Source organism: Panulirus ornatus, chromosome 48, assembly GCF_036320965.1.
Source record: "Panulirus ornatus isolate Po-2019 chromosome 48, ASM3632096v1, whole genome shotgun sequence".
Classification (NCBI taxonomy): domain Eukaryota; kingdom Metazoa; phylum Arthropoda; class Malacostraca; order Decapoda; family Palinuridae; genus Panulirus; species Panulirus ornatus.
This window is the reverse complement of record NC_092271.1, coordinates 10,324,983-10,339,519: the sequence shown is the minus strand read 5'-3', so window position 1 is coordinate 10,339,519 and position 14,537 is coordinate 10,324,983. Positions and strand designations below refer to the sequence as shown.

General features: G+C 43.7%; 1 protein-coding gene across 9 annotated transcripts in view; it reads right to left on the bottom strand.

Annotated features, from left to right (window-relative positions):
- The window catches only part of LOC139764076 (uncharacterized), a 239,659-nt gene that overhangs the window by 59,943 nt on the left and 165,179 nt on the right, over positions 1-14,537 (bottom strand). The window contains exon 1 of one of the 9 annotated variants that reach the window (XM_071690556.1): positions 2,185-2,379. The exons of the other annotated variants lie outside the window; for them this stretch is intronic. Within the exon in view, the coding sequence (XP_071546657.1) occupies positions 2,185-2,208 (24 nt within the window). The 5' untranslated portion in view covers positions 2,209-2,379. Of the gene's footprint in view, positions 1-2,184; positions 2,380-14,537 lie in introns of those variants that run through there. 9 annotated transcript variants of the gene reach the window in all.

Genomic DNA, 14,537 nt, shown 5'->3' with positions numbered 1-14,537 from the left:
GGTAACATAGTCTGGAAGGGGATGATGCCTGGAAGGTGTGGAGTGGTGGGGAGGGAAGAAGGGGACGGTTATGCTGTAATAACGGCGACCGTTCCCAGAAGGTCAAACCCGGTTTTTGTATATAATGTGAACGGATCCTGGTGGTGGGAGGGTAGAGACGTAACGTGTGCCACATGGACTGTTACTTAGTGGCCTAATTTGACTGTAAAATGGAGCTGCTTCAGGGTTAACAAGGTCGGTACATCACTTCTGAAGCTCTGGCTGCCTCCCTTGGCGACGCTGCGGCGAATAGCGCTGCTGACCATGACAGATCTGATGCTGTTGTGCCTTCTAAATGGGCCACGTTAAGGGCAGATGAAGAGTGGGGTGAGAAGCATGGAGGCTGTGCCAGTAAGACAGGCAGACAAATTGGATGAAGTCGATCAGGAGGATCTTGGCGGCGAGGCCGAAGATAGGGGAGGTAACCTTTTCCTTGATACGGTGGATTCCTTCGTGCGTGAAATTGCCGACGTAGCTGGAAGCGGAGGTAATGTGGCTTTATCCACGTGTGATTCTTTGAAGGTTAATATTTCAGTGGAACTGATGATAGGGATGGTCGCTGTTGTCCCCGGATACTCGAGGTAGGTGCTGCTGAAGCGTACAGTCATCCCTGGGTGCAAGTTGTGCCCTCGAAGACGACTGATATCTCCGATGATGATGATGATGATTCTGGTAAACAGAACCAAGGTTTTGCTGGGGTCTCATGAGTTGCTGATGCTTAGGTCATTTTGGCAGATGTTCTTAGGCAGATGAATTTCTGTCAAATGATCTGGCCCTGCATATGACTTCACTGCGCTCATTATGGAAGCAGCTAAGAACAAAGCATCAATTACTGGAACTCTCTTGATAATACGTCGAAACGTATTGCAAATCACATGCTGTTGGGCTTACTATTTTCCGCTAGAGCAAGGAAAAAACGCTTTTCTTCAATTCCATAATTTCCCAGTCCATAGATAAAGTGTATCATTGCAAAGAAGTCTTGAGCTCTGATCCTTGCACCTTCCGCTCGGCCTCTGATCTTACACCAAGGAACAATCTTGTAGCGAATGTGATTTCGTGTCCTTCCTGATTTATTCAATGGTCAGATTTTAGGTTAACTCAGGATTCAGGATTCGTGACCTTGCACACTTGTTTAACCGTGCAGGTTAACTACTTGAGCACGACGGTACGACCTTCGAACACGATGGTGCGACCCTTGGATATAATGGCCAGGCTTTTGACCTGACCTTTAGCTTATCTTCCCTTCTTTCAAGGTCATATAAGTTATAGTTCTTTCAACTTTTCATGATAGACCATATGTTCCATTGCCTCAGTTGTGCTTGTAAAAGTGAACTTCATTACCTTTTCTTTTCGTATATATTCTCCCCTCTTATTTCTCTAAGAGTTCACCACTTGAGTCGTTATAAGAAATAATTTGTTGTTGGAAAATATAAAGTGAAGTCCATTTTAGATTTACAGTGACCATTAAACAAATGTCAGTCCAGTCTCTGGGGACAATGGAATTCGCCTTGTGTGGAAGTCTTACGAGAAATTATACCAGTAACATAAAATACCTTTTGCTCCCCTGTGAGTATTTGGTTTAAAAGGCATTTGTATACAGGACTGATTTTCCAATCCCTGCTTCCGACTCTTTCAAATAATAATCATATTTTCTTCATTCTCTTTCATGTCTTTGATCAACAGATCGTAATTCTTCAAGCTCTTATTGTCTCTCCTTTTCCTTCTTCCCATTTTACACTGTGGCCCACAATCACCACTCGGTAACGTACCAGTAGACCGACCGTGAGGGAGAAACTTCAGTCAGAGGAGCATGATATATACGGTGGAGGTCGGTGACGCGACACTGCCAGTGTCATGTCTCCATGGTCGGATGTTGTGGTTAGTCATGGTGTCACACCCACTACATATGTCCCAGTGGACGAGGCTAGTGTGACACCCACTACATATGTCCCAGTGGACGAGGCTAGTGTGACACCCACTACATATGTCCCAGTGGACGGTGCTGTCGCTCTCTTGTCAGGATGTCACACCTACTACATACGTCACAGTGGACAGTACTGTGGCTCTCTTGTCATGATGTCACACCCACTATACATATACGTCCCAGTGGACGGTGCTGGAACACCAACGTGTATGCGTACTCACTCTACAACGTCTGATGGCAGTCATAATCTTGAGTGTCGTTTCGAGGAGAAACACTGTGGACACTTGTACGGACGGAGCGACCCCAACCTGGCCCTTGTCACGTACACTGGACACTGTCGTCCAGGAGAGTGAATCACGACCTCTCTCCCCTGACGTACCGGTAAACACTGAGGCAAAAACAAGGCACGAGTGAAGGCAAACGCTCTAGTTAGATCACCAGCGAGGGTGGCGGCGGCGGGGGGGTGTTGAGCCTGGGAACGGCCTCAGAGAGGTCAACCCGGCGCTGACTCACTGTGACGGTGATGGCGATTTATTCCTGAATAATTCCATGCCAGAATACGTGGTCACCTCAGGTAACTTATGGTCGGTGGATCTCGTGGGTATAACGAACACATTTGCTTTTTTTCCCCTTCAAGGAAACGTTTATTGATGTTATCGTTGTCAAGCTGTCAGAGCCAAATTGAAGACTTGAGTGATCGTAAAGTTGCCACTGATGCAGGCCAATTGCGGGAGTCTGAGCCTCCCGAGGGAGTACGTTCCCCGACGGAGCCTGAAGGTCCTGTGTTGTAATAGGCTCTCCAGGACCCCGCCTGTATTCCCTGTGATATAATACGCTGGAACCTCTAACTGATGTCACATGCTCGGCAATATGGATCCTCGGACCATTGTCAAATATTCTGCCAAATTGGGTCATACGGAGCTCCAAACCACCATCTCATATTGTGCCACAGGATACTCCGAACCATTGTCCCATGTTGTGCCACAGGGGAGTCTCGAACCATTATCCCATGTTAATCATAGGGGAGTCTCGAACCACCGTCCTTTGATGACTAAGTGCTTAAAGAAGTAAATTGTTCAGATACCATCTACTGCTGTTCGAAACTCGACACTTATTCAAAAACCTGATTTACCTTTCTGTCTTATTATTTCATATGAACTGTTATTGACTAATGCAACCCTAGCACTCCTTTTATATGGCTCCCGTTGCTTCAAGACTACCCTTCAGTCAAGAACAGGGAAAATGGTGGACTTCTTTGAAGAAAGAAGTTCCTTGACTCAGCTGTAATCCTTTTCGTCCATTGACGATGATACAGCCTCGCTGAAGGTGACTTTCCAATCACGTTGCAGCCAGCTGTAGGCGGAGATTGGTCACACACACACACACACACACACACACACACACACACACACACACACAGAGGAATCTGTGAGTGAGAGAGACTTGCGAATTGTCATCGTCCTTAACTTGTTGCCAGATTCATGCATCAGGAGACAAACTGCGCTGGCAAACATGAGAATAACATTCAAGTGCGCAGGTAAGGAAATATTCAACAAGTTGTTGTTCATATCCTACTTTAAACTAAGACTAGAATAAGATTCTCAAATTTGGTCAAACACAAAAAAGCCAGTAGAGGAGGTCCAGAGAAGGGCAACCTGATTGAATACAGTTGACTTACAAGGAAAGGCTAAAGACCTTAACTTTGCCCACCATGGAAGAGAGAAGAGTACAAGTGACCAGATCCTAACTAAGCTTTTTAAAGCAGCTTGATGACGTCAGACAGTGAACGGTTCTTCAAAAGGTGCAGGGAAAGAACAAGCAGAAGCCACGACGGAATAAAGGAAGATCATTTTTAGAAGAGATTAAAATAGTTCGATACTTTTATACTATAAGAGTTGTGTTTGACCGGAATGAACTGAATCATGAGATTGTAAATGTGGACAACAAAATTTTAAAAGTCACTTTCTCCAAAATCTGTAAATCCTTTCCTTTGCCTTTTCTTCATCCGTTTCATAATGCTCTACTTATATCAGTTAATGCCCGGCCTTGATGTGGACTCTGGTCCGTGACTGGAGCTTTTAAAATGATAAAAAAGAAAAAGAATACAGTTGTGGTTCATCCAAAAGATACAGCCCCGCGTGTGTGGAACGTTCTCCTCGTACACTGCAAATGTGTTATTACGCACCACACACACACACACACACACACACACACACACACACACATATATATATATATATATATATATATATATATATATATATATATATATATATATATATATATATATATATATATATATATATACCACCTGTATGTACCTTCCCTTTCTACCCCAGGATACTTCCTTTTCTGTATTTTTCTTAAAAACTCATATGACGGAAGCGACTAATTCAAGTGGCACTTTGCCCTGTGATCCACGGAACGTTCCAGCTGTGACGGGTGAGGCTGCCTGTGTGTAAGCGACTGGCGCTGTGTATGGTGGTAATGATTAGTTAACTATTGCATGTGAGCGGAGGGGAAAATGTATGTCTGACAATCTCTCGTCTTCCTGATTTATCAAGAATATTTTACTTGAGGTTCTCAGGCTCTGCACAGTCGATGAAACATCATACGTGACGCATGAAATAGTTCGTCTTCGACAACCCTCGGAAAGGTCAGTGAGTGTACTGAAGAAGGTCGCTGGGGTGGCTTCTTACGGGTGTGACGTGCGGGGGAACCTGCCCCCCACATCACGACCCTGACGTGAGGCGGCCCAGACGTCCAGGGGCAAGTAGGAGTGCAGGAAGGAAACATGGGGGGGCAGGTGGAGCGATCGGCCAGGGAAAGGGGAAACAAAAGGTAGCCTGGACGGTATGAGAGGCTGACGGGGAGGAGGAGGAGGCACCCTGTACTGAGGCGGTGAGTGAAGAAGTCGACAACAGGGAGACGGGAGGTACCCAACGAAGCTGGAAAAGGAGGGAATGAGGAGGAGGGAGTATGAGTGAGATGGAGTGTAAGAGCGGGAGGAGGCATGTGATGGACGAAGGAGGAGAAGGATGGGGTAAAGATGAGGGAGCGTGATGGACTGGAGGGATGATACATGTAAGACAGAAACTGACTAGGGAGAGTACTTCCGTTTGCTTTACGACGCGATTTTGCCAAAGGACAGAGCTAGCGCTTAGCGCTCTGGGCAGGAAAATGCAGTATTACGAAGAACGAGTCGTGTGAGATATGGGCTTTCAAGTATTATTTATGAGATGCAGAGATTATATGCTTGTGGACTCAATGCCAGCAGCCCACATGTGGGTGAGACTGAAAGAAAAGACATTTTACTTGGGCAAAGGAGTAATATTTGACAGCTAACCCTTTCGATAACCCGGCGGATGGGTAATTCCGGCATTACCCTCTTAGTCGGTGGTGAGATAGTGAGGCAGTGAGAGGCAGATACAGGAGTGACAGAAGGAAGGCAAGTGTGTGGGACGAATAGGAAAAGGATGATCGTCAGCAGAGAAGGTCTAGACGAAGAACAGATTATACCACTTCATGCAACGAACACAGTGGGATGTCCACGCACTGAACAGGCTTAAGCTATGGTTATTTTGACGTGACATTCTCATATATCAACAGGAAAGCCTGCAAGTGCCTCTCTATGGTTCCTTCTTTCCCCTCCTTCGTTTCGTCTCCAATAAGATTTTAGGTAGCGAAAGCAGTCAGTCAGCTGGTTCCTCATTTTTGATGTCCCTAAAAAGCAATTAATCTAATCATAGGCTAAGGCAGTTCATTCCTAAAACAATACTACTTTTTGTGTTAGAAAGATTCGCCAAATGTGCGATTAGGAAAACTTGTACACACGAGACAAGGTGGGGTTGTGGGAATGCCCCTGAAGACGGTAAATCCCGCCCGGAGTGTGGACTGGCCTCGGACCAGGCCAAGCCAGGCTAGGAGGCTTCATCAAGCATGATGCAACGTGCAACACAGCCCTGGGATGCTTCGGGTCACCATCCACACAATGGGGATTTCTTTTTATGTGCCTCAGTACAGTTCAAGGTCTGGTGTTAAGTCCCCCGTGTTGTGTGTGTGTGTGTGTGTGTGTGTGTGTGTTGCTGAGTGATATGAAAGAATCTCAAGGGACATTTATAGTCAGCAACTTAACCTTTCTTTAACTGGCCTTCCAATATGAAGGTTACTTCTCGCAGGCATCGTGTCGTTACTGAACAACATTTTCAGGATCAAACAGTTGTCATCATGACGTTTAGCTATACCAGGAAGGATGAAACTTGTTTTCACGCACACACACACACACACACACACACACACACACACTCATTAGAGATGGGTCCCTCTCCATATATGATAAACAGGATGTCATATATATATATATATATATATATATATATATATATATATATATATATATATATATATATATATATACATATACATATATATATATATATATATATATATATATATATATATATATATATATATATATATATATATATATAAGTGTTTTAGATATCTGGGAGTGGATCTGGCAGCGGATGGAACCATGGAAGCGGAAGTGGATCATAGGGTGGGGGAGGGGGCGAAAATTCTGGGAGCCTTGAAGAATGTGTGGAAGTCGAGAACATTATCTCGGAAAGCAAAAATGGGTATGTTTGAAGGAATAGTGGTTCCAACAATGTTGTATGGTTGCGAGGCGTGGACTATGGATAGAGTTGTGCGCAGGAGGATGGATGTGCTGGAAATGAGATGTTTGAGGACAATGTGTGGTGTGAGGTGGTTTGATCGAGTAAGTAACGTAAGGGTAAGAGAGATGTGTGGAAATAAAAAGAGCGTGGTTGAGAGAGCAGAAGAGGGTGTTTTGAAATGGTTTGGTCACATGGAGAGAATGAGTGAGGAAAGATTGACCAAGAGGATATATGTGTCGGAGGTGGAGGGAACGAGGAGAAGAGGGAGACCAAATTGGAGGTGGAAAGATGGAGTGAAAAAGATTTTGTGTGATCGGGGCCTGAACATGCAGGAGGGTGAATGGAGGGCAAGGAATAGAGTGAATTGGAGCGATGTGGTATACCGGGGTTGACGTGCTGTCAGTGGATTGAATCAAGGTATGTGAAGCGTCTGGGGTAAACCATGGAAAGCTGTGTAGGTATGTATATTTGCGTGTGTGGACGTATGTATATACATGTGTATGGGGGTGGGTTGGGCCATTTCTTTCGTCTGTTTCCTTGCGCTACCTCGCAAACGCGGGAGACAGCGACAAAGCAAAAAAAAAAAAAATATATATATATATATATATATATATATATATATATATATATATATATATATATATATATATATATATATATTCTTTCTTTCTTTCATACAATTGGCCATTTCCCGTGTTAGCGAGGCAGCGTTAAGAACAGAGGACTGAGCCTTTAAGGGATTATCCTCACTGGCCTCCTTCTCTGTTCCTTCTTTTGGAAAATTAAAAAAAAAAATGAGAGGGGAGGATTTTCAGCTCCCCGCTCCCTCTCCTTTTAGTCGCCTTCTACGACACGCAGGGAATACGTGGGAAGTATTCTTTCTCCCCTATCCCCATATACATGTCATCGCTGGGGACAGGGGAGAAAGATTACTTCCCACGTATTCACTGCGTGTCGTAAAAAGCGACTAAAAGGGGAGGGAGTGGGGGCCGGAAATCCTCCCCTCTCGTTTTTAATATTCAAAAAAAAAAAAAAAAAAAAACAGAGAAGGGAGCCAAGTGAAGATATTCCCTCTAAGGCTCTGTCCTCTGTTCTTAACGCTAACTCTTAAGTGCGGTAAATGGCGAATATGCTTGGTGAGGATATTCAATGTATGTATGGCTCATGGTGAAGTGCCAGAGGATTGGCGAAATGCATGCATGGTGCCATTGTACAAAGACAAAGGGGATAAAGATGAGTGTTCAAATTACAGAGGTATAAGTTTGTTGAGTATTCCTGGGAAATCATATGGGAGGTCATTGATTGAGAGGGTGAAGGCATGTACAGAGCATCAGATTGGGGAAGAGCAGTGTGGTTTTAGAAGTGGTGGAGAGTGTGTGGATCAGGTGTTTGCTTTGAAGAATGTATGTGAGAAATATTTAGAAAAACAAATGGATTTGTATGTAGCATTTATGGATCTGGAGAAGGCATACGATAGAGTTGATAGAGATGCTCTGTGGAAGGTATTAAGAGTATATGGTGTGGGAGGCAAGTTGCTAGATGCAGTGAAAAGTTCTTATCAAGGATGTAAGACATGTGTATGAGTTGGAAGAGAGGAAAGTGATTGGTTCTCAGTGAATGTCGGTTTGTGGTAAGGGTGCGTGTTGTCTCCATGGTTGTTTAATTTGTTTATGGATGGGGTTGTTAGGGAGGTGAATGCAAGAGTTTTGGAGAGAGGGGGAAAGTATGCAATCTGTTGTGAATGCGAGGACGTGGGAAGTGAGTCAGTTGTTGTTCGATGATGATACAGCGCTGGTGGCTGATTCGGGTGAGAAACTGCAGAAGCTGGTGACAGTTTGGTAAAGTCTGTGAAAGAAGAGAGCTGAGAGTAAATGTGAATAAGAGCAAGGTTATTAGGTACGGTAGGATTGAGGGACAAGTCAATTGGGAGGTAAGTTTTAATGGAGAAAAACTGGAGGAAGTGAAGTGTTTAAGATATCCGGGAGTGGGTTTAGCAGCGGATGGAACCAGGGTGGGGGAGGGGGCGAAAGTTCTGGGAAGTTGAAGAATGTGTGGAAGGCGAGAACATTATCTCGGAAAGCAAAATTGGGAATGTTTGAAGGAATAGTGGTTCCAACAATGTTATATGGATGCGAGGAGTGGGCTATAGATGGAGTTGTGCGGAGGAGGGTGGATGTGTTGGAAATGAGATTTTGAGGACAATATGTGGTGTGAGGTGGTTTGATCGAGTAAGTAATGAAATGGTAAGAGAGATGTTGGGTAATAAAAAGAGTGTGGTTGAGACAGCAGAAGAGGGTGTATTGAAATGGTGTGGTCACATGGAGAGAATGAGTGAAGAAAGATTGACAAAGAGGATATATGTGTCAGAGGTGGAGGGAACGAGAAGTAGGAGACCAAATTATAGGTGGAAGGATGGAGTGATAAAGATTTTGAGCGATCGGGGCCTGAACATGCAGGAGGGTGAAAGACGTGCAAGGAATAGAGTATATTGGAACGATGTGGTATACCGGGGTCGACGTGCTGTCAATGGATTGAAACAGGGCATGTGAAGCATCTTTGGTAAACCATGGAAAGTAGTGCGGGGCTTGGATGTAGAAATGGAGCTGTGGTTTCGGTGCATTATACATGACAGCTGGAGACTGCTTTTGAACGAATGTGGCCTTTGTTGTCTTTTCCTAGCGCTATCTCGCGCGCGTGCGGGAGTAGGGTTGTGTCATTTCATGTGTGACGGGGTGGCGACGGAAATGAATAAAGGCAGCAAGCACGCATATATATACATAAACGCCCACACACGCACATATACATACCTATACATTTCAATGTATACATACATATACATACACAGACATATACATATAAAGACTTGTCCATATTCATACTCGCTGCCTTCAAGCATTCCAGCCTGTAAGGATGCGTGATGTCTCCATGGTTGTTTAATTTGTTTATGGATGGGGTTGTTAGGGAGGTGAATGCAAGAGTTTTGGAGAGAGGGGGAAAGTATGCAATCTGTTGTGAATGCGAGGACGTGGGAAGTGAGTCAGTTGTTGTTCGATGATGATACAGCGCTGGTGGCTGATTCGGGTGAGAAACTGCCACACATGAAACAGCACCTCCCTCTCGCGAGGCAGCGCCAGGAAACGACAAAAAAGGCCAAATTGGTTCACACTTAGTCTCTAGCTGTCATGTGTAATGCACCGAAATCACACACACACACACACACACACACACACACACACAGACATATATATATATATATATATATATATATATATATATATATATATATATATATATATATATATATATATATATATATATATATATATATATATATATGTATATATATATATATATATATATATATATATATATATATATATATATATATATATATATATATATATATTCTTTTTCTTTCAAACTATTCGCCATTTCCCGCATTAGCGAGGTAGCGTTAAGAACAGAGAACTGGGCCTTTGAGGGAATATCCTCACCTGGCCCCCTTCTCTGTTCCTTCTTTTGGAAAATTAAAAAAAAATAATGAGAGGGGGAGGATTTCCAGTCCCCCGCTCCCTCCCATTTTAGTCGCCTTCTACGACACGCAGGGAATACGTGGGAAGTATTCTTTCTCCCCTATCCCCAGGGATATATATATATATATATATATATATATATATATATATATATATATATATATATATATATATATATATATATATATATATATATATATATATATAAGGTAGTAAGTACTTACTCAATACATAACACGGTTAAGAAGAAACTACGCAATATGCGAAATTCCCAACATGTGCATTGCGAGCCCCGGGAACCTTATGAAGACGACCACTACTTCTACACTGCATCGTACAAACACAAACAACGTCAGGGCTAATGTTTCCCAGTAATGGTGAGGGTAATCGATCAGGCGGCTCACCTTGAGGACTTGATGGGTTCTCCGTCACCTGAGCAGCCACAGGTGTTATCCTGCGGTTCCGGCCCCCTCATCCCTTCCCCCTACTCCTCCACTGATCCTTACCCGTCCTTCTTTCGTGTGGGTTTAACTGCGACGTTTTTGATCAGTTCGTTGTGTGAGGGGGAATCTAATCATGCGTTACCCTCAATCTTACATGGAATGGTGGTAAGACACGGCGGGGAGCCGTGTTGTTTCATCACGTCTGCACCACACGCTAGTTTTCAACACCGATGTGCAGTTACACTGTTTCAGAATCAGACATTATTGAGAGGCTAACGGTACGCCGAATCTCTTCTCTTGCATGATCTAAAGCTTTATCAGGAGGGGTAATTCAATGTCGGATTTCTCTATCATGATTTGAGGCTTTATGTAGAAAGTTGAGTTTATGTCCATTCTCCTCGAGCGTGATATGAGGTTTTGATAAGAGATGAAAAAGAAAAAACTTTTCTGTCCATCTTCTGTACTCCTACACGGTCAACGTTTCCAGGATCTAGTTCTGTGCTTTAACAGACATACATCTAAACATATGACCATCATCTTGTAATTTTAAACATCTCAGATGCTTTGTCCACCGTCAGTATATGTAAACATTAAAGAATACAACAGTACGGAGAGTAACTACCATCAGATCCGTTGTGTTCTGAGACAAGGAGACATTCCAACGTCCCTCATCGGTGAGAATATTGACATGACACCACGGCAGATTGGTTGGTGGATAAACAGAGGGACACGTTCTGTCAGGGCCTGAAGGCCATTCCAAAGAATATGTCTCCTCAAGTAACTAAACTGGCATCACACAAGTTCATTTGGATTAGTAATATGTAAATACCTTTTCTGGCATATTTGCCATCCGTTAGTATATAGTTTTTCCTTCGGCAATTCCGCTGTGGTTTGGAGTTACAAACCGCCATTTTCAAGGCTGCGCTACAATCAGTTGCAGGAAAATGATGGACTCTCTTGGAGTGACGAGCTCCATAGCGATCTTATATTCCTTTTTTGTTCATGAATGATGGACACTTTTCACTCGTGCTCTAATCCCATGCAGGCGGAGTTCTGTAGCACCTGTCCCTATATATATATATATATATATATATATATATATATATATATATATATATATATATATATATATATATATATATATATATTTTGTCGCTGTCTTCCGCGTTAGCGAGGTAGCGCAAGGAAACAGACGAAAGAATGGCCCAACCCACCCACATATACATGTATATACATACACGTCCACACACGCAAATATACATACCTATACATCTCAACGTATACATATATATACACACTCAGACATTTACATATGTACACATGTACATACTTCATACTGCCTGCCTTTCTTCATTCCAATTACCACCCCGCCACACATGAAATAACATCCCCCTCCCCTTGCATGTGCCCGAGGTAGCGCTAGAAAAAGACACCAAAGGCCACATTCGTTCACACTCAGTCTCTAGCTGCCATGTATAATGCACCGAAACCACAGCTTCCTTTCCACATCCAGGCCCCACAGACCTTTTCATGGTTTACCCCACACGCTTCACATGCCCTGGTTCAATCCATTGACAGCACGTCGACCCCGGTATACCACATCGTTCCAATTCACTCTATTCCTTGCACGCCTTTCACCCTCCTGCGTGTTCAGGCCCCGATCAATCAAAACCTTTTTCACTCCATCTTTCCACCTCCAATTTGGTCTCCCACTTCTGCTCGTTCCCTCCATCTCTGACACATATATCCTCTTGGTCACTCTTTCCTCACTCATTCTCTCCATGTGACCAAACCATTTCAAAACATCCTCTTCTGCTCTCTTAACCACACTCTTTTTATTACCACACATCTCTCTTACCCTTACATTACTTACTCGATCAAACCACCTCACACCACATATTGTCCTCAAACATCTCATTTCCAGCACATCCACCCTCCTCCGCACAAATCTATTTATAGCCCACGCCTCGCAACCATATAACATTGTTGGAACTACTATTCCTTCAAACATACCCAATTTTGATTTCTAAGATAATGTTCTCGACTTCCACACATTCATCAACGCTCCCAGACCTTTTACTCCCTCCCCCACCCTATGACTCACTTCCGCATCCATGGTTCCATCCGCTGCCAAATCCACTCCCAGATATCTAAACACTTCACTTCCTCCAGTTTTTCTCCATTCAAACTTACCTCCCAATTGACTTGTTCCTTAACCTTACTGTCTCTAATAACCTTGCTCTTATTCACATTTACTCTCAGCTTTCTTTTTTCACACACTTTACCAAACTCAGTCACCAGCTTCTGCAGTTTCTCACACGAATCAGCCACCAGCGCTGTATCATCAGAGAACAACAACTGACTCACTTCCCAAGCTCTCTCATCCACAACAGACTGCATACTTGCCCCTCTTTCCACAACTGTTGCATTCACCTCCCTAACAACCCCATCCATAAACAAATTAAACAACCATGGAGACATCACACACCCCTGCCGCAAACCAACATTCACTGAGAACCAATCACTTTCCTCTCTTCCTATACGTGCACATGCCTTACATCCTCGATGAAAACTTTTCACTGCTTCTAACAACTTGCCCCCCCACACCATATATTCTTAATACCTTCCATAGAGCATCTCTGTCAACTCTATCAATGCCTTCTCCAGATCCATAAATGCTACATACAAATCCCTTTGCTTTTCTAAGTATTTCTCACATACATTCTTCAAAGCAAACACCTGATCCACACATCCTCTACCACTTCTGAAACAACACTGCTCTTCCCCAATCTGATGCTCTGTATATATATATATATATATATATTTTTATTTATTTTATTATACTTTGTCGCTGTCTCCCGCGTTTGCGAGGTAGCGCAAGGAAACAGACGAAAGAAATGGCCCAACCCCCCCCCCATACACATGTATATACATACGTCCACACACGCAAATATACATACCTACACAGCTTTCCATGGTTTACCCCAGACGCTTCACATGCCCTGCTTCAATCCACTGACAGCACGTCAACCCCGGTATACCACATCGCTCCAATTCACTCTATTCCTTGCCCTCCTTTCACCCTCCTGCATGTTCAGGCCCCGATCACACAAAATCTTTTTCACTCCATCTTTCCACCTCCAATTTGGTCTCCCTCTTCTCCTTGTTCCCTCCACCTCCGACACATATATCCTCTTGGTCAATCTTTCCTCACTCATCCTCTCCATGTGCCCAAACCACTTCAAAACACCCTCTTCTGCTCTCTCAACCACGCTCTTTTTATTTCCACACATCTCTCTTACCCTTACGTTACTCACTCGATCAAACCACCTCACACCACACATTGTCCTCAAACATCTCATTTCCAGCACATCCATCCTCCTGCGCACAACTCTATCCATAGCCCACGCCTCGCAACCATACAACATTGTTGGAACCACTATTCCTTCAAACATACCCATTTTTGCTTTCCGAGATAATGTTCTCGACTTCCACACATTCTTCAAGGCCCCCAGGATTTTCGCCCCCTCCCCCACCCTATGATCCACTTCCGCTTCCATGGTTCCATCCGCTGCCAGATCCACTCCCAGATATCTAAAACACTTCACTTCCTCCAGTTTTTCTCCATTCAAACTCACCTCCCAATTGACTTGACCCTCAACCCTACTGTACCTATATATATATGAAGAGCGTAAATGGGGAGGTGATAACAAGTAGTGGTGATGTGAGAAGGAGATGGAATGAGTATTTTGAAGGTTTGTTGAATGTGTCTGATGACAGAGTGGCAGATATAGGGTGTTTGGGTCGAGGTGGTGTGCAAAGTGAGAGGGTTAGGGAAAATGATTTGGTAAACAGAGAAGAGGTAGTAAAAGCTTTGCGGAAGATGAAAGCCGGCAAGGCAGCAGGTTTGGATGGTATTGCA